The sequence below is a fragment of the Geotrypetes seraphini genome, chromosome 17, assembly GCF_902459505.1.
Source record: "Geotrypetes seraphini chromosome 17, aGeoSer1.1, whole genome shotgun sequence".
NCBI classification, from domain to species: Eukaryota; Metazoa; Chordata; class Amphibia; order Gymnophiona; family Dermophiidae; genus Geotrypetes; species Geotrypetes seraphini.
This window is the reverse complement of record NC_047100.1, coordinates 31025446-31048276: the sequence shown is the minus strand read 5'-3', so window position 1 is coordinate 31048276 and position 22831 is coordinate 31025446. Positions and strand designations below refer to the sequence as shown.

General features: G+C 48.5%; 1 protein-coding gene and 1 pseudogene across 1 annotated transcript in view; both read left to right on the top strand.

The window, feature by feature from the left end:
- MKRN2 (makorin ring finger protein 2) overlaps nucleotides 1-17548 on the top strand; it is a 38443-nt gene extending 20895 nt beyond the window's left edge. Inside the window, exon 8 of the mRNA XM_033926295.1 lies at nucleotides 17204-17548. Coding sequence (XP_033782186.1) covers nucleotides 17204-17362 — 159 coding nt within the window. The 3' untranslated portion in view covers nucleotides 17363-17548. The remainder of the gene's footprint in view (nucleotides 1-17203) is intronic.
- Nucleotides 5570-5688, top strand: LOC117351476 (annotated as a pseudogene).
- Nucleotides 17549-22831: the final 5283 nt, after the last annotated feature.

Genomic DNA, 22831 nt, shown 5'->3' with positions numbered 1-22831 from the left:
AAACATGTGAAATACAGTAGAAGCAGATGTAAATATATGCATCTGGAAACAATGCGGTACAAGCAACAATAATGAACATAATAATAATAACTTTATTTTTTTATACCGCAGTACCATAACAGTTCAGAGCGGTTAACAGAATAAGAGACTGTACATATACAGTGATGTTACAAATAAGTCAATCAGCATAGCTTAGCGAGTAGGGAGTGGTCAGGGAATCCGGAGGTATGTCGGAGATACAAGGCAAGGTTAAAAGGTGTGGGGGGGGGGGAGTCAGAGGAATTTGTCAAAGAGATAAGATTTGATTGATTTCCTGAAAGTTTGGTAGGAGGGTGAGCTAGAGATGAAAGTGGTAAGACATTTATTCCATTTGCCTGCTTGGAATGCCAGGGATCTATCGAGGAACCTCTTGTAGATACAACCCTTTAGGGACGGGAAGGTAAACAGGTGGGTATTACGAATGTGGGTGAGAAGAAAAATATGTTCAAATATATTTTATTGAGCAAGTGAAAAACACCAACAAGGGAACATTCAAAAAACAATCAAGCTCAACATTTTAAAGAAAACCCTACCCCACAAGTCAAAACCCCCCAACCAAACCCCCTCCTTCCCAATACAACCCTGCCCAAAACATCACCCCTGAGAAGAAAAATATAAAATACCACAGTGCCAGCAGGAAAAAGAAGCGAAAGGCAGATAACTCTAGGCTGCTCTCTCGAGTCACACCAACCGGTAATACAGCCCGGTTCCTCCACCTGACCCCCCAAATTTTAATATATATATATATATATATAAAACCCGACCCAAAGAACTCCCCATCTTAAGATGCTATCCCCATGCCAAACATCACACACCAATCACACAATCAAACAAACATCACACAGCCTCCCCATTCAGACTCCCCCCCCCTCCCCATTGGGAGACTGGAGGTAACTGCAGGAACACTCTCCATAATGCCAGGTACGCCTGGACCTCCAGGTTAGCTGATCGTTTATGACAGCTGAGCTCAAATCATGCCAGCTCAGACATCTGATTGATCCAGCAGTCCAGGGGTACAGCTCCTTCCTGGGTCCAATACTGTAAGATCGTTCTCTTAACCGTGAGGAAGGTCAAAGAGCTAAAGCGCCTCTGAGGTACAGTGAGGCCTTGTTCTGCCAGCAAGGTTTGATCACCTAGAAGCAGCGTTTTATAATCCCACTCTAGGTCACGCTGTAAGACCAATTGAAGCTGCATAAAGGAGGAGTTCCAAACTGTAAGTTCGGGGCACTCCAAGAAAGAATGCAGAAGTGTTCCAGATGCCTGTTTGCATTTGGTGCACTGAGCATCATCCCATAGACCCATGTGGAAGCCCCATTCCCTAGTAATGTAAGCTTTATGGAGAATCTTGAATTGAGTCTCCTGCCAAGCCGCAGATTTCACAAAAGCATGTAGAGTGTGAAAGAGTTCTAGGAATATATCAGGTGTATAGGACGCCGCAAGGTCCTGGTTACACTGATTCCTGAGAGAAGTCAAAGGCTTTGGAGAGGCAGAGGATCGAACCACCTGATACCATACTGAAAGGGAGCTTTGGGAGGCCGGCACACTAAGTAGATACTCATCTAAATGGCCCCACAACCCCCCCTGGCCATACTGTAGTTGGAGACTCTGATAATAATACCGGGCTTGCAAATAAGCAAAAAAAGTGCTGACCCATTGGTCCTGGAATTGGGTAAATGTGGAAAAAATCTCCCGTGTCCTTATCAAGCATATGAGAGAGAAGGGAGGCCCCCCAGGAAGCCCAGACCACAAACGGAGAGCGACCAAGGCCTGGGATGAAACTGGGGTTGCCCTTCAGTTGTAAAAAGGGGGAAGCAAGGGGAGACAGATCTTGCACCCTCCGCCACCACCTCCAGGCCAGGCAAAAAGGGCGCAGAAATTGCAATTTCCTTAGCAAAGCAGCAGATGAATCCAGAGACCAATGGGATAGCTCACTTCTACCAGCAGGTGGAGATAGAGAAACTGATTAACAGGTGTACTTATTTGCTGGCACTCCTCCTGTCTCATCAGTATTCTCTATCTCCAAGCAGGTGGAAGTCGCTATTCAACTAGCTCCTGGATTCTGGCTGTGGCTGGAACTTTATTACCTCCTGTTGAGATTTTCTCTTCAGTGAGACTGCCATTCTGTTTCTCCTGTTGAGCTTTTTCTCTTCAGTGAGACAGGGGTGTCCGGCTAATCGGTGCCGGCTTTAGAGGTTACACTTGGGCCCCCCCTTGTCCCTGCCTCACCCTCCCTCCAATGATAGAGGGTCTGCCCTGGTCCCTATTTTTCTTCTTTCCCATTTAAAAAAAAAAAAAAGGGGGCCTACACAGCTGACTTTTTTGCCCTGCTCGTACTGGGCAGCAGGTGTTGCCGGCGTCTACCGGCATTGTCCAGTAGATCGTGAGTATGTGTTTTATTCTACTGGTTTCTGAACTTTGTGGTTGTGTGAGAGCTGTGGGTTTTTGACTATGGCAGTTTTGTTTTGTGGTGGAATATGTTTTTGTATGAGCTTGCTTCAGTGAGGTAGGTGGCCTCTGTATTCCTGCGCATAACTAAGGAGCGCTTCTTTTTCTTACCCTAGCGCTTGTGCTGTGGGGTTGGTAGTTTCTGGGACATTGTTTCTTGATACTGCCACGGCCCGTGGGTAAATGTAACTGTGTGGCTCTCGATATGGCCGCAAATTGTGAGGACGGCTCCGGGTGTGTTATACATTATCTGAACTGGAGCTGAATCGTTCTATAGCGCGGGTGGTGCGAGCTTGTGCTCCCCTACTGTTGGGAGCCATGCGCCTTTTCCCCTTTCCTCCCCGAGGTGTGTTTTGCATTTTTTATACGCTTCGGTTATGGGCTCCGAGCCGGTGTGAGCGACAATGTTCTAGGAGCCGGCCTATTTTGGCGCGAAACGGTCCGAGTTTGGGTCGCCAGCACTGCAATACTCGGGGAGTTTTTCTGGGCGGCTGCCTTTCTCAGCGCAGGCCTCGCCGTCTGCTTTGCGGAGCGGTGTGCTGCGGTTTTGGCTATGAGCTCCCGGTCTGTTTTGTACAGCGCTGTTGGGGGAGCCAGCCGGTTTTGATTCTGGCAGGAAAGTGCCCGCGCTTGGGCCCCCAGCGCCGCGGGGTTCATTGACTCATGTCCTACAGCTAACTTAAGCGTGTACCGCGGCTTATTTTTGTTTGAAATCAGCTGTGCCCCGTATTGCAGTGCTCCATTTGCTGTGGTGTTGTCCACATGCTTCTCTTAACAAGAAAAAAAAAAAAAAAAGGTTGTTATTGGGGGCTGTCCATTTATATCCCTAGGCACTTCCACATTAAGTTTCTGCCCTGAGTTTGGTTGCCTACGCTTGGTTTTGCTGCCTTATGGGTTAGCGAACAGCAAGGTGGAGTAGGTGTCAAGGGCGTGCCAGTGTATCATTCGTGTGGTTCATTTCTTCACTCGGGGTTCCGATAACGTGCGGCGATGTTGGAGGTTTCCTTAGGCCTTCTGCCTGGGTGCTGCGTCCGCCTGCTTGGGCTCTTGACTTGTTTCTGCGGGGTAGTTGCAGGAATTCCGAGTGGAGGGTCTCTCTTGAGGCCTGATGGATCTTTTCTTCTTGCTGTGGGCCAGCTTGTCTGTGAAAACCTGGTGGCACAAGGGTTGTGTGCTGGGTTAGTAACAAGGAGCTGAGGTTCAAGCCCCAGCTAAGGAGTAGAGCTGATATGGCTCCAAAAGAAGAGGCGAAGGTTCAAGTCTATTTAAAAAAAAAAAAAAAGCTAGACGGCCTTCCGCTCTAGAAGCATGGTCTAGTGGCGGCTGATCCCTAAGGGCAAGATCCTCTGCTTGCGAGGTCGTAGGGTAGCTGGCACTGTATGCCCAATGAATTCTCCCCTTACGCTCTCTTTTGGAGTGGAAACCTGGTCTGTTTTCGGCCAGGTACAGCTCGTTTCTCTGGAGAGGCGTATGCGGCTTCTGGATTACGCCTGGTGCGCCTTGTCTTTCCTTTGCTTGCGTAAAGCTCAGGCAGGTTGCTGAATGTCCTCATGCTCCCCTTCACATCGCAAGACGGTGTTCTTTTTCCAGGTTGACAGTTTTCTCATGAAGGAGTAGTCGCTTTACTGTCAGGTCAGGGAGCTGTGAACTTTTTTTCAGGATGCTTGCACCTTTGCATCCTCCTCACGTTTCCAGAGTCTCTCTGTGTTGCGTTTCTCTTTGAAGTGTGGCTGGTCCTCGGGACAGTTCTTGTAGTTCTTAGGGTACCACTTATTAGTGGGTGGCCAAGATGGGGGCTTTGGGCAGGCTGGATTCCATTCGGCTGCATTAGTTTCTCAGGGTTACCCATTTCTGCAGTCAACCTGGGAAGATATTTACATTTTCTCTATGGACTCTGAGTCTGCACTAGGTTGGCCTGCCTCTCTCGGAGCAGCGCTTTCGGTTTGGGGCACATTCCATTTCACCTACCCAAGGGTTCGTTGGCACTGCCAGGCGATTTGTCTGATTTATGCTTGACTGCCTGCTTGATTCGGATGACTTCCAGTCGGGTCTTTTGACTGACACGAAGCGGGTGGTTTCTTTTCCTCATTTCTTTACATGCGCATCTTCATATTTGCAGTGCTCTTTTTTCCTATACTAGTTATAGGTATATCGGGTTGAGGCTGTTATTCTTATAGGAGAGACTTGTAATTCTTTCCAGAACCTTGAGTGTGGAGTCTCGATCTCAGATTGGCGTTCTTCGCTTACCATGGCTAAGAGTATGGGATTCTGTTCAGGTTCTAGCATCCATATTGCTGACCCCTCTGGGAACCTCAGCTTGCTTTCCCTTCTAACGCTCAGCAGCCGCTTTTATTCCAGTGGTTCTCGGTATCTCTGGGCTCCTATTAGTTGCTAGGCTTCTCCTGCATAGCTTTGTATGATTTAGGGGCTCAGAAAGATTGTCTTTCCAGGGCATGCCTCGGTCTTTCCTGGACTAGCTTATGACCACCGACTATTCCGGACTGTCGGGTTGGGGGACTCGGTGGCTTCCATCCTCAGCTTCAGGAGTCTGGTCTTCAGAAGCGACTAAGTTCTGGTTCCTTCTACTCTTGAGCATGGTCAGGCTTCCTTTCTGGAGCTTCAGACCATTCTTCCGGAATGCCGCTGAGGGCCCTTTCAGTCAGTATTATGATGGGGGTGTTTCTCTGCAGCTTGGGCAGTAGGTGATGTACTCAGTTGCCAGGTACAGTGGTTGTTCTACTTCGATGGGTGGACCCTCATCTTTCTATTCGGTTGACCGATCATTTTTCAGGTCAGGAAAAGAGTTTGGTTAGTCTTTCTCTCTGTGAAATCTGAGCATAGCTCATTTATTGGATGTTACTGTGTACAGCACTGCGTACGCTCTAGAAGTGTAGACGTTAGTTATAGTGATATCTTCTACATCCTGGTTATTGGGAATTTTGGCTCAGGTGTTCCACTTTTCTTGTGGTGGAAATAAGATCTCCTGGAACTTGACCTCATGGCCTCGTCTCACAATTCCATGCTTCCTAGCTTCTTAGGCGGGCACAGGAAGTGGGAGTTAAAGGGGGTAACAGTGTGGCTTCTTTCTTACAGCCATACCACCCTGAATGTGCCCAATCCTGTCTGATCTCAGAAGCCAACCAGGATAGGGCCTGTTTAGTACCTGGATGGGTGACCACCTGGGAATACCAGGTGCTGTAGGATTGAAAAAAAAAAAAAAAAAATCCTCTGGTTTCTCTTTTTCACTGTTTTCCCCTGGCTGATGATAGCTTGGATTTGCCATCTCAAGCTCGCTTTAGGGGCACAGTATTGGTACAATCTCTGGCTTGGCTGCGCCATCCTTGCTATGTGGATCTGTTGAGCCTTTCGACAGCCGGACTAAGAAGTTTCCTTTTATCTCCGACTTTGCTCTCCTTGATTGAGATCAACATGGATATTCATACTACTTTGGTATTACGACCTAGCTTTTGAGCAGTCTTGACTGGCATGTGACGGTAATGCGAAGCAGGTTGTTTCTTCTCTTATCCAGGCGCTACAGACGTCTTCTCCTGTGGCTTCTGCTTCCTTTTGGAGGTGTTTCCTTTCTTGAATACTTCTCAACAGTTGCACCCTTCCTGAGTTCCTTTTTAGCACAGGTATATTGCCGATGGCATAGCGTTCAATTCCCTTCAGCTTCAATTACCATTCTTGGCTTGTTACAGGAACTAGGTATATGGCCCTTCGCTGACTTCTCAGCTTCCTGTAGTTCAGTTCCTAAAGAGAAGGCGGTATATTCATGCACCTCTTAGAAAGCCCGGTTTGGTGTAATTCATTCATGTACTTCTTCTAAGTTACCGATGGCTTCATTTTAGCCTTGTCCTTTGGGGCTCTAAAGAGCTGTGCGGTTGTCCATGGGATTCCTGGTGGTCATGGCTTCAGCTTTGCAGTTGCGATGTTGCAGGCCTTGTTCAACGGGGATTCCTATTCCTTATTTCCGTCATATGGGGTGTCAGTTCGGATGGTACCACTATTTCTTTCTAGGGGGGTGTCATCCTTTCTTTTACATCATGCTCGCTTTTCCTTCCTTCTTCCTGGAAGGAGATAGTGGAAGCAGTACTTTTATTCACTGCATTTTTTGAAACGTATGTAGCGTTCTCCGCGAGATCGGTTTCTAACAACTGTTAGTGGTTTATATCTCCTTTTTGGGATTCTTCAAGGAACGCCTCAGGCGTATGGCGGCGTCCGATGCCTACCTCGCTCAATGGTCCAGGAGGACATTTTTTATACTTGCCTGCTGGCAGGGGAGCGGGTGGCGATTGAACTTCATGACCATTCCGCTGGAGCGATGGCTGCTTCTTGGGCTCGGCCCAGAGGGTTTTTGCCTTGGAGGAGATTTGTCTCACGGCTAACTGGTCTTCCGAGAGTACCTTCTCTCCGCGTCTCTGCATGAATGTGCGGGCACATGCGATAGGGGTTTTTTGATGCTTCGGTCGTTGCGAAGGCGGCGTTTGCTTCCCACCCAAATTAAGGATTGCTTTGCTACATCCCATTGGTCTCTGGATTCATCTGCTGCTTTGCTAAGGAAGGTAAAATTATGTTCTTACCTGTTAATTTTCTTTCCTTTAGAAGCAGCAGATGAATCCAGAGCCCCACCCTTTCTGGTATCTGGTTGTCAGTTTTTCGTGTACGGCTTTTAGTGATTGGGTGTTGTTCATGATTGCATTCTGTATCGTTGCTGTTCGCGAGGTGTTCTGGGAAAGAAGTTTTTTACATGCTATACCTACTGATGGTTAAATGTGCTTGGGCAAGGAGCTATACTGATGAGACAGGAGGAGTGCCAGCAAATAAGTACACCTGTTAATCAGTTTCTCTATCTCCACCTGCTGGTAGAAGTGAGCTATCCCATTGGTCTCTGGATTCATCTGCTGCTTCTAAAGGAAAGAAAATTAACAGGTAAGAACATAATTTTACCTTAGAGGACAATACACTCCCCGGACTACGGGGGGAATGCAAGAGGTTCAGAAATGTAAAAGGCACACACCAACCATCCATCCAACCTGACGGGGAAAACCTAGCAGACCCGGTCACTCCCTCATGAATAAAACGCAAAAGGACCACCATGTTATAGGCACGAACATCCGGGAGACCCAAGCCCCCCTCCCCCCTGGAAAGGGTTAGCTTCACATAAGCAATGCGTGCTGGGTTCCAACGCCAAAGAAAAGTGGTAAAAAGAGAGCGCACTCTACGGATATCGCGCTGCAACACCCAAAAAGGCACCGTTTGTAGGGGGTATAATAATTTGGGCAGTAGTATCATTTTGACCAATACCGCTCTCCCCAACAAAGATAACAGAAGATTTCGCCACGCAGCACAGAGATTTCCAATTTTATCTATAGCTGCTACCACGTTGCATTGATAACATAACCCGAGGGTGCGGGTGCAAGTAAAGGCCAAGATAACGCATCGGTTTACTCACTGGAGGAATCTGCAGGGTGTCATGCCATGGTTCCCAGCCCGATCCTATCAAGGATAACAGTTCGGACTTTGTACAATTTACTTTAAGACCCGAGAAGGAGCCAAAGTCTTCTACCAAACGCAATGCCACGGGCAGATGACAAGGGGCCTGGTCCAAAAACAGCAATATATCGTCCGCAAACAAGGTAATACGACACTCCTTGCCCCCGATGTATATGCCCCTGAGCCAAGGATTGGAACGTATTTTAATGGCTAAAGGTTCGATAGCTAAGACAAACAGCAGTGGCGAGAGGGGGCAACCCTGACGCGTCCCCCGGCAAAGCGGGAAAGTATTCGAGAGACCCCCATTGATAATGAGATGGGCCTGCGGCACCTTATAAAGACTCTGAATCCACTGGAGGAAAGGCCCATGGATACCATACTTCTGCAGCACCCAAAAAAGATATTGCCACGAGATACTATCAAAGGCCTTTTCCATGCCAAGGCCCACTATTGCGGACGTGCTACTCCCACCCCGATGTTCATGCATCGCCGTCAGCGCTTTAAGGAGATTCATGGAAGCATAACGCTGAGGTACAAACCCTACCTGGTCATCCCCTATGAGCCCGGGCAAGAACAAATTCAGTCGGGCAGTCAAAATAGCCGCCAACAGCTTGACATCTTTATGATTCAGTAATGAAATCGGTTGATAAGACCCAACCTGGGTTGGATCCTTCCCAGGTTTCGGGAGCAAGGTAATATGAGCTAAGTTGCACCAGGGTCCTAAGGCATTATCAGCAAGGAAATTGAAATAGTTCCCTAAGGGTTGAGCAAGAATATCAGGCAGGAATTTGTAGTATTCCGGGCCAAACCCATCGGGGCCCGGAGACTTGGCAATTTTCAGCTTCTTAATCCCCAATCTAATTTCTTCCAAGGAGATGGGAATATTCAACCACTTCACCTGGTCCCCGGAGAGCCGTGGGAGAGGAAGATCCTGGAAAAAGTTATCCCGTTCCTCTGCAGTAAAATCTCTCCTCGCATAGAGAATACTATAGAATTCTACAAATTGCTCCCGAATGTGAGCCTCTTTAGTGAAGCATTCTCCCCGATCATTTTTTACCATCCGATGATCTGTTTTTTCCAGTAGGGCCGTACCAAATTTGTGAGAAGTTTACCCGCTTTGCCCCCCCCCCATTGGTAAAGACAAAATTTCTGATAATAAATATGTTGGCAAGCTCGTTGGTCCAATATCTCGTTAATCTGAAGATGAATAGATTTAATTTGCTGGCCATCCGACCCTGCGAAACTCACCCTATGACGCTTACGCAATGCCTCCAACTGTGTCATAAGAGCGAGAAGCTGCTCCCTCTACTTTCTCCGCTTAGTGGCAACATATTGAATAATATAACCCCGCAATAACGCCTTAGAAGCGTCCCAGAACACTGCCGGTTCTACGTCCAAGGTGTTATTAAGCAAATCATACTCCAGCCATCGGGCTCTGAGGAACTCATGAAATTCTTTATCAGAATATAAAGCCGTTGGAAATCGCCATGTCCGGTCCCCCCTCTGATCCACGACCTGCAAAGTGAGAACCACAGCCGAGTGATCCGACAGTGAGGTGTTTTCAATAGTTACCTGATCCACCCGGGAAAAAGAGTATGGGACACCAGAACGTAGTCCATCCAGGAATACATAGTATGCGGATTAGAATAGAATGTGTATTCCCTATCCAAAAGGATGAAGAATTCTTCACGTATCCACCACTGCGAGATGGTCACAGAGAAAGTTCATCCCCCGCTGTTGCGAATCCCGGGGGTGCGGCTTGGCAGGAGAGCAATCCAAGGTGGGGTCAGCAGGAATATTGAAATCCTCCCCAACAATCAATTGATAAGTAGGATACTGAGCTAAGATACCCAAGAGCCCCGAGTAGAATTGATGGCTGTATACATTCGGGGCATAAAGATTGCAGAATAGAAGCTCAAAGCCCCATAGTTCCCCCTTATCCTGAATGGTTTTATGAATGTGTAGGGGTAGGTGTTTATGGAAAAGAATCACCACCCCCCTTTGTCTACTATTGTAGGCAGAGTATCTCACATCACTCACCCAGTCCCTACGCAGCTTCTCATGCTCGGCAGCAGTCAAGTGAGTTTCCTGGAGAAATGCTACATCAACGTGGTGTTGCCTAAGCCAAGTAAGAATTTTCTTACGTTTTATTGGAGAATGTATGCCATCAACGTTAAGAGTGACTATAGTCAGATTAACCATAGCTGCTAAGCAGAAAGAGCCACCACTGCACCCAAAGGGTGAAGGAAAATTGACAATCCAAGGATCGGAACCCACAGCTAGGTCCACCCTGGATGCGAAGCATTGAAAAAGACCCAAATGCACCTGCAGTCCCCATGCTGTCAGCTAACCCGCCCCATCCAGCTCCTGCCCCCCTCTCACCCCTCCTGCCTAACATCCACATCCATACAACATACATACACATACCCCAACCAACCCCCCAAAAAAGTCCCCCATTCAACTTCCACAACCCTATATCCATAAGGAACTATATGCGCCCACCTGCCCAACATCTCCCCAACCTCTAACCAAGCGTAACGCTAGAAGACCCCACTATTGCGGCGAGATGGCAGATGAAATTCAATGTAGAGAAATGTAAAGTCTTACATGTGGGAAACAGAAACCCGAAGTACAGCTATACGATGGAAGGGCTGGAAATGGGTGAGAGTACCCTAGAAAAGGACTTGGGGATAATGGTGGACAAGACAATGAAGCCGTCGGCATAGTGCGCAGCGGCCTCAAAGAAGGTGAATAGAATGCTAGGTATTATCAAAAAAGGTATTATCCCAGGACAAGCAGGCAGCATATTCTTGACTGATGGGTGACGGCACCGACGGAACCCCGGTACGGACAATTTTAGAGTGATTGCACTCTAAGAACTTGGAAAGTTCTAGCAGGCCGCACCGCGCACGCGCGAGTGCCTTCCCGCCCGACGGAGGCGCGCGGTCCCCAGTTTCTTAGTTTCCGCGGAGCTAAGAAGTCGCACTTTTCAACCGGTGTTGAAAAAAAATTTTTCTGTCGCCTTCCCGCTCGCGAAATCTTTTTGGAAATTATATTTCCTTTTTTTTCTTTTATTATTTTCTTTAAAAAAAAAAAAAAAAAGTTTTTTTCTTTTTTCTTCATTTCGTCGGTTTTGCCCCGGCGGGGCCTGCTGCCACCATCGAGGCCTCGGCCTTCGATTTGGCAGAAGCCGTTTTTCCTTTCATGCCCCCCCAGCCAGGTTTTAAAAAGTGCCAGCGGTGTACAAGGCCTATCTCTCTTACGGACCCGCACAATTGGTGCTTACAGTGCCTGGGTCCAGAGCATCAGGCTTCTACCTGCACCCGCTGTGCCACTCTGAAAAAACGTACATTAAAAAACTGACAAATCCAACAACGTTTGCTTTTCGGTGCCGATATGTCTGACCCTGCGGCATCGGCACCACCTCAGTCGGCACCCACTTCGTCGACGCCGCGCAACACCGCGCCGGCGTCGCAACACTCAGGTAAGCCGGCTAAGAAGCCATCTCCGTTGGAGCGTCCTCCGGTCTCAGTAGCAGCGAGTCCAATCCTGCCGACCTCGAGGCGCCCACGGAAGCGCTCCGCTCCTATTGAGGTGAGCCCCTCGACATTGGGTTCCTCATCCTCGGAGCGTAGAGCGGCACCACAGGTACCGCAGAAGAAAAAGGCGGTACCGGTGCCTTCGCTGGACGAGCGGATTGCTGCTGTCCTGCAAGTGCAACTTAAGGAGCAGTTGTAACAACTCCTTCCCGCACTTTTGACACCGAGCCTTCCAGTCCCGGTCCGGTCTGAGCCACCGGTACCGACAGTGGAGCACCCTCTTTTATCGGCATCCACTTTGTCGGTACCGGTTCACACTGCTTCCTCGACTTCGATGCCAATCTTAGCACCGGAACCGAGAGCTCAACACCAGGCGGTGCAGACTTCGGTACCGACGCAGCATGTCACATCTCCTGGTACCGTGTCTATGAGGTCGGGTAAGTCGGTGCGCAAAACCCGACACCTGAAACCCTCCACTCCGGAGTCTCGAGACCGTGGCTCTCAGATTCGGGACCCTGATTTGTGGGGTGACTCTGAAGAGCCCTTTCTGTCTGAGGGTGAGTGTTCCTCTGATGAAGAGGATCAACTTGTTGCTGATCCCTCTTCTAAGCAGGATTCCACATCTTTTACCTCTTTCTTAAAAGAGATGTGTGAATCTCTTTCTATTCCCTTGGAGGCTGAGTCGAAGAAATCCAAGGCATTCCTTGATGCTGTGGACTTTGACCAGCCTCCAAGGGAATTTCTCAAACTTCCTCTCCATGACATCTTAAGAGAGACTTTTTATAAAAATTTAGAGACTCCCCTGACTATACCGGGAGCTCCTCGTAAATTGGACTCCTTATACAAGGTTATCCCTATTCCTGGTTTTGACAAACCTCAGCTCCCGCATGAGTCTCTTTTGGTAGAATCCACACTTAAGAAATCAGCAGGAGCTAGTGTGTATGCCTCAGTCCCTCCTGGCAGAGAAGGAAAAGCCATGGACAAATTTGGCAAACATTTATATCAGAATGCCATGTTAGCCAATAGGTCAGGGAACTACGCTTTTCATTTTTCATTTTATTTAAAGCACCTCATTCAACACATGGCTGCTTTTGAAAAGTACCTCCCTGACCGCAAGAAATCTGCATTTCATGCCTGCTCTTCCTCTCTTCTCCAGTTACGCAAGTTCCTAGTTTGGTCAATTTATGACACATTTGAATTGACTTCTAGGGCCACGGCTATGTCTGTTGCCATGCGTCGGTTGGCATGGCTCAGAGTCTCAGAGCTCGATGTAAATCATCAGGACCGCCTAGCAAATGCTCCCTGCTTGGGTGATGAGCTCTTCAGAGAGTCCATGGATTCCACTACACAAAAGCTGTCTGCCCATGAGACTCGGTGGGATACTCTCCTGAAGACTAAGAAAAAGACTCCACCTGCTCGGCCTTTTCGCCAAAAATCTGCCTACCAGCGCCGCTATGCTGCCCGTCCCTTGCCACCGGCTATTCAACAGCCTAGACGTCAGCGTCAGCAACAGCGACAACCACCTAGGCCAGCCCAGCAGCAACAGGTGAAGCCTCCTCCACCACAAAAGTCTACCCAACCCTTTTGACGTGGTTCTCCAAAGCATAGCCAGTATTCCACCATCTGCCAATCTCCCTCGACCCATAGGAGGACGTCTTTCTTGTTACACCAGCCGTTGGGAGAACATCACATCGGATCAGTGGGTCCTCAACATCATCCGCCACGGCTACTCTCTCAACTTTCAGACACGTCCTGCACAAAGTCTGCCAAGAGAGTCTGCTTTGAACACCTCTCAGTCTTCTCTCCTTCTTCAGGAGGTTCAATCCCTCCTCCTCCTGAACGCCATAGAGGAAGTTCCTCTAGATCAGAAGGGGCAGGGATTCTACTCCCGTTATTTTCTGGTCCCAAAAAAAACAGGGGATCTCAGACCCATCCTAGATCTTCGCGATCTCAACAAATGCTTGGTCAAGGAGAAATTCAAGATGCTTTCTCTGGCAACTCTTTATCCTCTTCTCCATCAAAGCGACTGGCTATGCTCCCTCGATCTCAAAGAGGCATACACACACATTCCAGTCAATCTGGCCTCCAGACAGTACCTCCGCTTCATGATCAATCATTGTCATTACCAATACAAGGTGCTGCCCTTCGGTCTTGCCTCCTCTCCAAGAGTGTTCACCAAATGTCTGATTGTGGTGGCTGCCTTTCTACGCTCTCACCACCTTCAAGTCTTTCCTTATCTGGACGATTGGTTAATCAAGGCCAATTCATCTCAAACAGTGCTCCTGGCCACCAACCAAACCATCCTGTTTCTACAGCTTCTGGGGTTCGAGATCAATCTACCCAAATCTCATCTCATCCCCACTCAGAGACTTCAATTCATTGGAGCGGTGCTGGACACAGTCCTCATGAGAGCATTCCTGCCGTCCATCCGTCTTCAAACTCTTAAATCTCTATGTCAGCAAGTGCTTCCACAACGTTCCATCTCTGCCAAGCAAATGATGATACTCTTGGGTCACATGGCCTCCACAGTTCATGTCACACCCCTCGCACGTCTTCACCTGCGCACTCCTCAATGGACCCTAGCTACCCAGTGGTCCCAAGCGACGGATCCTTGCTCACGACACATATCTGTGACATCATCTCTTCGTCAGTCTCTACAATGGTGGTTGATATCCTCAAATCTCTCCAGAGGTCTTCTGTTTCATCTACCTCCTCATCAACTTGTCATCACCACCGACGCCTCCCCTTATGCCTGGGGAGCTCATTTGAACGAATTCCAAACTCAAGGACTTTGGACAGCCCAGGTAATGAAACATCACATCAATTTCCTGGAACTCAGAGCGATGTTTTATGCCCTCAAGGCCTTCCAACATCTTCTCTTTCCTCAGGTCCTCCTGCTGTGCACAGACAATCAAGTTGCGATGTACTACATCAACAAGCAGGGTGGGACAGGCTCTCGCCTCTTTTGCCAGGAAGCCCAGAAGATTTGGGCTTGGGCCACAGATCACCAACTATTCCTGAAAGCTATCTACATTCAGGGAGAACAGAATTCCTTAGCGGACAAGCTCAGCAGAATTCTCCAGCCTCACGAGTGGACACTCGATCCTTTAACTCTACAGTCCATCTTCGCTCAGTGGGGCACTCCTCAGATAGACCTCTTTGCAGCTCCTCACAATCACCAGCTGCCCCTATTCTGCTCCAGACTCTACTCCCCTCACCGTCTGGCAGCGGATGCATTTCTCCTCGATTGGTCCAATCTGTTCCTGTACGCTTTCCCTCCTCTGCCTCTCATGTTACGAACCTTGTTCAAGCTCAAGAGGGAACGAGCCACCATGATTCTGATTGCTCCACGGTGGCCCAGGCAACATTGGTTCTCCCTTCTCCTTCAACTCAGTTCCAGGGAGCCTTTCCTTCTTCCACTGTTTCCTTCTCTGCTTACGCAACATCAGGAGACCCTTTTGCATCCCAATCTTCCATCTCTGCACCTGACAGCTTGGTTTCTCTTGGGCTGACTTCTCATGATACTCTTTTGTCTCAGCCCGTTCGTTCCATTCTGGATGCCTCCAGGAAACCGGCCACTCTGCTATGTTACCATCAGAAGTGGACACGGTTTTCATCCTGGTGTCTTCTTCATCATCATGATCCCACTTCCCTTGCAGTGGAGACCTTATTGGATTATCTTCTTTCTTTGTCTGACTCTGGCCTCAAGTCTACTTCTATCAGAGTCCACCTCAGTGCTATTGCTGCTTTTCATGAGCCAGTTCATGGAAAACTTATCTCGGCTCATCCCTTGGTGTCCAGATTCATGCGGGGTCTTTTCAATGTGAAACCACCTCTCAAAGCCCCTCCGGTAATCTGGGATCTCAATGTGGTTCTTTCCGCCTTAATGAAGCCTCCATTTGAACCTTTGGCTACCGCTCCTTTCAAGTTTCTCACTTGGAAGGTACTTTTCCTTATTGCTCTTACCTCTGCCAGGAGGGTCAGTGAGCTACATGCTCTAGTTGCTGATCCACCTTTTACAGTCTTTCATCATGACAAGGTGGTTCTGCGTACACATCCAAAGTTTCTCCCTAAGGTTGTCTCGGAATTCCATCTCAACCAATCCATTGTTCTGCCTGTCTTCTTTCCAAAACCTCACTCTCATTCTGCAGAACAAGCTCTGCATACTTTGGACTGTAAGCTGGCTCTGGCTTACTATTTAGAGCGTACTAAGCCCCACAGATCAGCTCCCCAACTCTTTCTGTCCTTTGATCCGAATAAATTGGGACATCCTGTTTCTAAACGTACGTTGTCTAATTGGCTGGCAGCGTGCATTTCTTTCTGTTATGCTCAGACCGGACTGACACTGGAAGGTTCTGTCATGGCCCATAGAATTCGAGCTATGGCAGCATCTGTGGCTTTCCTCCGCTCCACGCCTATTGAGGAAATCTGCAAGGCTGCTACTTGGTCCTCAGTTCACACTTTTACATCTCACTATTGTCTGGATGCTTTCTCCAGACGGGATGGACACTTCGGCCAATCTGTTTTGCAAAATTTGTTTTCCTAATGGCCAACCTTCCCACCATCCCTCTTTTTGTTAGCTTGGAGGTCACCCATCAGTCAAGAATATGCTGCCTGCTTGTCCTGGGATAAAGCACAGTTACTTGCCGTAACAGGTGTTATCCAGGGACAGCAGGCAGATATTCTTGCGTCCCACCCACCTCCCCGGGTTGGCTTCTTAGCTGGCTTATCCTAACTGGGGACCGCGCGCCTCCGTCGGGCGGGAAGGCACTCGCGCGTGCGCGGTGCGGCCTGCTAGAACTTTCCAAGTTCTTAGAGTGCAATCACTCTAAAATTGTCCGTACCGGGGCTCCGTCGGTGCCGTCACCCATCAGTCAAGAATATCTGTCTGCTGTCCCTGGATAACACCTGTTACGGTAAGTAACTGTGCTTTACAGCCAGAGCAAAAGAGGTTATCCTGCCGTCACGTGACCCCCATTTCCTCTGGGTTTTTTTTTCAAATTGTATATTGTGATTAAGCCTGAACTGTGCTGTTGGTATCCATCAGACATCTTTTTTGTGAAAGTGTTTATTAGATCTATTGAGTTTTCACAATATCCGAGTTTTTTTGGCTATATATTTAGAAACCTGAAGTTTTAACATATACATTAGCAGAATATTGAACATTCAGATAGTTGGGAGAAAATTTGATCTAATTTTCAAATCTTAATGCTGTTTCTTCAATTTTTAAAATCTGTTGGGCAAACTCTACTATTAAAATAGGTTAAGAGTAACCTGGGACTTATTATGTACATATTTGTTTATAAGTAAAACCCAAAACTTCTATGGCATACAGCTCTTGGTTGGCCTGGGGGGTAAGCTTTTGAGAGTAGTAGGGATAATGGAAAGATGAGGTGGGCAAGAGGGAGGATAAGAAATGGGTAGGTGAGGAGAGGGGGAGCTCCTAACAGTATGCTTTTCCTAGGAAAGAGTTAGATTTACCTCATTATCTTCCCCTAAGAGAGAGAATGGAAGGAATACCTCAGGAAACCCTGACCGAAGTACAGTAATTCTTTTCTTTAGTCCTGAAAAGTTGACCAGCCTCAGACACTGGCTTCTAGGTTCGGTTAGGATGTCATGGTCTGGTGTGAATCTTTACTGTAGCAATGGATTGCTTTTGCTGTACTGCTTTTTTTTCCCCCTAGTTTTTCAACTCTGTCCGACTTTGGGATTTCATTGAAGATAGAGAAAATCGGAGTATACCCAGTGCTGAAGATGGAGATGAAGATGAAGTAGCAGAGATGGGAGAGCTCTTCATGCATCTGTCCGGAGTAGATCAAGAGCCTCTGGCTCCCTCAGAATGACAGCTCAAGGACTGGGCACCTGGTGTATCAATTCAGTTATTTATTTGACAGGTTTCTGACTTTTACTGTCACAGTAGCATTAAACACCATGTGAGTTAAAAAAAAGGTCAGGTTAGAGCCTTGACCTAATCAACTTCTTTGTGCGGCAAGAAAATAAAAATGAAGGACACTAATCAAGCAATATCATTCTTGGCAGATGCAGAGTTAATTACGCAGTAGAAGACGGTGGTTCTAGAAAGCAAAACAGAGGGAGAAGAACATTTCAATCATTTGGGCTCCTGCAGTAAAATTAGAAAAAGCTGACCTATATGAATGTTCTTTGCAGCATGCTTTTGGTCAATTTTTAGTACTTGAGTTCATTTAGGAATGTGAAGTGCTTTTCTATGCTTGACATCTTACCTTACACCAGTATCTTAGTCTTGATACACTGCATAGTTAGGTGATTCTTTCTGAGACAAGTGCCAAGAAGTGACATGTATAAACTTTTTCTATCATGTGTGTCCAGACAGGTAGTATAAGGAACATGGAAAAATGCTGATTTCTGTATCGCCTGATAGGCCGGTATAGTTCTTTACAGATGGGTTATATCTCAGTGCGACCAGCAGGTGGAGACTGAGACCAAAACTTGTATATTAGATGAGGCTCCCCCTTCCCATCTAGTCTTTCTCAGTCTCCAAGCAGTATGGTAAGACTAATTTGGCTTCCCCTTTTAGGGCTGTTGGAATTTGTATTAGGACTCCTGAGTCCTCTTTTGTGCCGGACGGAGCCTGGATGGGTCCTGTTTGGGGATCCGTCCGACCTCGAGAGTGTCAAACCCGGCGGGTCTCATGCTGGATCCCTCCCCCCCTCTTCCTCCACCAACCCTGTGGTTGGTCAGGCTTCCAGCTTTGAGAGCTGTGGAGTCTGTTTTGATTGGAAAAAAAAAAATTCCTGAGGCTCATTTTCCTTTTCAGCTAGGAGCGGTTTTCAGCACAGTGAGCATTTGAAAGGGAAAAAGTGCTCCAGACGCGAGGTACTCATAGCTGGCTTGTGCAAGCATTGTACAGGCTGGAGAGGTGGGGGATCCTTGTCGGCATCAGGTGCCGGTGGCCAGGGAACCCTGCCGCAAGTACCTCGCGAGTCAGCTTCAGATTGTGGAGAAGCCCAGGCTTCCCCTAATGCCCACACAGGAGGTTTCCCAGCCGCCAACGGTCAGGGTAGAAAGGATTCCCTTACTGCTGGAGCGACTGGGGATTCCCTTACCTCGTTGGTCAGCTCCTCGGCCTTAGCAGTAGGAAAAGCCCAGGCTTTTCAGACACTGCAGGATTCTGAAGCTCCAATTTTGGCGGTTTCAAGCCAGTTTTCGGCAGGAAGCTCTTCCATTTCAGTGTCCTCAGGTAACCTTCCCCCTATATTAGAGAAGCAGGGGCAAGGTGTTGATGGGTCCCTGCTGTGGCAGGAAGTCCCTTAGGGCTGCCAGGGGGTTTTCCCCCTGAATTTATGTTGGCATTTTGTAAAGCTTATGTGCTGGCGGCTGAAGGTTCAGTTTCCAATCCGGGGGTCTTGAGGGGGGCAGGGATTTGCCCTCTACGTCTTCTCCAGTTGGCTCCAGACAGCGGTGATTTTGCCCCTCTCTATTTTTCTCTTGTCCAAGCGGCCACGGGTCTCTTGGGATGAGGATTTTTATCTAGAGGAGCAGGAGGTGGTTGATGGGGACCTGGACCTTTGGGGAGATTTCCAGGATCTTCTTGGGGGATCGGACTCTGCCTGCAGTGGGTTTGAGCGCCCCCCTGCCAGCGAAGATGCGTCTGTAGTGCGCATTTTTCAGCGGGACGAGCTTCATCAGTTGATTCTTCAGGTCTTCTCTGTGTTGAAATTTGAGGGCACCGTGTCGGAGCCCCCATGTGCAGTGGACCCCTTGCTTAAGGGGATCTGCTCTGTTTCCAACTCTTTTCCTATGCATCAGGATATATAGGATATTATGCTCGCACAGTGGCAGGTGCCGGAGGTGCCCTTTTGCTTTTTGCGCTCCATGGCCCCCTATATCCCATCCCAGAAGGGGATAGGGACACTCTGAAGTTGCCTGTGGATGCGGTGGTTTCGGCCATGTCAAAGCGGCATACCATGCCTGTTGAGGGCGGTGCTGCTTAAAGGACCCTGAGGAGCATAAGTTGGAATCTCTCCTTAAACAGAGTTTTGATGTGACAGCCCTGCCGGTCCAGGCGGCAATGTGTGGCGGGCTGGTTGCTCGGGCGTGTGTTTCACGTTCTTGACCGTGAGTCTGATAATTGGGAATTAGTGTAGCAGGAAGTTGCCAAAATTGAGATGGGTGCTTCTTATCTCTCAGATGCTATATATGATCTCTTGCGAGCTTCTGCTAAGTCTATGGTTTTTGACGTGGCAGCACATTGTACCTTGTGGTTTCGTGCTTGGTCAGCAGATACGGTGTCCAAAGCTAAGTTGACAAAATTTCTGTTTAAGGAGTCTTTCCTGTTTGGTGAAGACTTGGATAAGCTGGTTCAGACATTAACTGATTCTAAAGTGCCTTGCTTGCCTGTAGATAGGCCTAGGCCGCTAGCACGAGGTGCTGCTCATGGGTGTGATTTCTGCCCTTATCGAGGGGCCACTTCCTTTCAGTCTTCCGGGCTTTTCAGAGGCTGGTTCTTCCATTGCATGCAGTTCCTTTTGAGGGGCCCAATGACTCCTTGCCAGCATCTACCTTGGTTCCGGTGGGCACCCGGCTGCACGACTTTTATCCACAGTTGGCAGAGATTATGTCAGATCAGTGGGTTCTAGAGGTGATTTGGGACAGTTATGCTCTAGAGTTCGCCCATTCCTTGCCAGATCATTTTCTCGTTTCTCCTTCGCAGGTGGCGTGCAGGGCAGGATTAATTCGTCGAGGGCCCCTAGGGATTGGACAATTTCCTGCTGGAAAAGGGGATAGAGGGGTATAGATAGAGGATTACTGCATAGGTCCTGGACCTGTTGGGCCGCCACGTGAGCGGACTGCTGGGCACAATGGACCTCAGGTCTGACCCAGCAGAGGCATTGCTTATGTTCTTATGCACACAAGTACACTGGGCCCCCTGCCCTGCCCCACCCCACCATGCGCCCAGGCGGAAACAGGAAGCTGCGTCAGAGGGAAGCTTTGGGCAAGCAGCACTGCTTGCACAATTACAGTTCCCGTTGCCTTTCTTACCCACGTTGTTTGCTTGTCTTAATTTCCGTCGATGGAGGGGCCGTGTTGCCGATCGATGCTGGAGGGGCCCATCACTGTTTGGAAAAAACAATGTTGATGCCTTCCTTCATCGGGCCCCCCTGACCATTTTGGGCCCTAGGCACGTGCCTACTTGGCCTATTGGTTAATCCTGCCTTGGTGGCGTGGAATCAGCAGACCCTTCAAAGATTGTTAGATCTCAAAGCTGTAGTTCCAGTTCCCCTTCAGGAGTGGGGCACAGGTTGGTACTCAATTTTCTTTGTGGTGCCCAAGAAAGAAGGGACTTTTCAGCCCATTTTGGATTTGAAAGGGGTCAACAGGGCTCTCCACATTCCATCCTTTCGCATGGAAACTCTGCGGTCTGTGATTGTGGCGGTTCAGCCAGGGGAGCATCTGACTTCTCTTGACCTGACAGAGGCCTACTTGCATATTCCAATTTGGGCCTCCCACTACTCTTCAAGGAAATAATGCTGTTGTTAGGGGAGCTTGTGAAGCCTTTGTCAGCAGCTCTAAATAGAAACATTTCAAAAATGTATGTAAAAAATTGGCAGGCTGGTTTCGATACTACGATTAATTTCTACAGTGCTACCAGCCATATGCAGCACTGTACAGAGTCAGAAAGAAGACACTTCCCACTTGAGTGAGTTAAAATGTAAACAATCAAGCCAAAGAAACAAGATGCCAGAGTAGAGAAGATGGTTAAACTACTGGCTAAGGTGATGAGCTGAGGGGAGTAGGGTTATGAGTTGAAGGTGGGTTTCCAGCCTACTTTTGATTAAAGGAAGGGAGACTCAAGTAGTTGATTCCAGACCTACGGCGTAGTGAAGGAGAAAAGCAAATTTGTCTGAGGAGCTCATCTGTGGAGTTTTCATGCTCAACTGTACTGATTCGTCATCTTTGGTGGTTTTGTATTGGTCCGGTAAGGTCCTGTACTGATTGCAGCACTCAAAACACTGAAAAGCAGCCTGCCTTAAAGGAGCTTTTACCTGAAGATTGTACATTAAATCCTATAGCTTATATTATACCAGGACAAGCAGGCAGCATATTCTCAACAGTGGGTGACGTCACCGACGGAGCCCCGCAGCGGACAGCCTCGACAACAGACTTGCTTGAAGATCTTTGTAAGAGCTTCCGAGTGCTGCACTGCACATGCGTGAGTGCCTTCCCGCCCGAGTTAGGGCGCGCGTCTCTTGTGAGGAACCTCAGTTCAACATTTTCCACGGAGCCGAGAAGTCCTCTTCTTTTCAGTTCTGCAGCCTTTGTTACCTTCTCTCACCGTGGCTTTTTATTATTTTTATTATTAAGTCGCTGTGCTCGCGTTTCCATTCATTCTTATATTTGAAAAAAACCACAAATTTTATTCGGATTTTTGTTTTTTTTCTTTCCGGTCAGCGGCCTTTTGGCCTAGGCCTGGCTGCTCACCTCGTTCGGTATGTCGGGCTTTGTTTTTTTCTATGTCCCAGTCTCTTACCGGGTTCAAAAAGTGTAGCCAGTGCAACAAAACCATTTCAGTCACCGATCCCCATAGTCGATGTATTGTTTGTTTGGGTCCTGAACATTGCCCCGACGTTTGCGCTGTGCTATCCTTCAACCTCGAGCCTTTCGTCGACGCCGAGCCAAGTTTCTACAACTTTTTGTTACTATGGACCAACCGCCTGAGAAGGTCTCGACCTCGGCTTCGGGGACGGCCTCGACATCTAAGTCCTCAACCTCAATTCCAGCTTCTGCCTCCACCAAGGCCTCGACATCTTTGGTCTCGAAGGCCTCGATCGCAGTTCTGAAGTCGTCCTCGACGGGTAAGTCTCCTGTCTCTCCTTCAAGAACCATTCCTAAGAAGCCTCCAGAGTCTCAGGCATCCCAGGCCGTGTCCGCGGTCCTGCCAGCCTCTACGAAACCTCCAGCTAAGCGTGCCTCCAAGCATCGGGAATACTCATCCTCGAGGTCGCCTTCCTTGGAGCGCACTGCTGCACCTTCGAGACCTGATCCCTTTGTTTCGGTGCCTATATTCGAGGACATGTTAAAAGCCATTCTGACAACTCAGATTTCCTCGGTCATGGCTCAACTCCTTCCGTCCTCAACCATGCTTCTTACGAGTCAGCCTTAGCAGCAGTCTAGGACTCCTGTCGAAGCACCTTGAGGCAAGTCTCGGAAGTCTCGCCGGTTCTCATCCAGTGACTCTTCACCTACTCCTTGGACACAATTTCCTCCACCTCGACCGAAGCATCGTTGGAGGCATTCGAGGCATCTCGCTTCCAAGCTTCCTCAGGAGACAT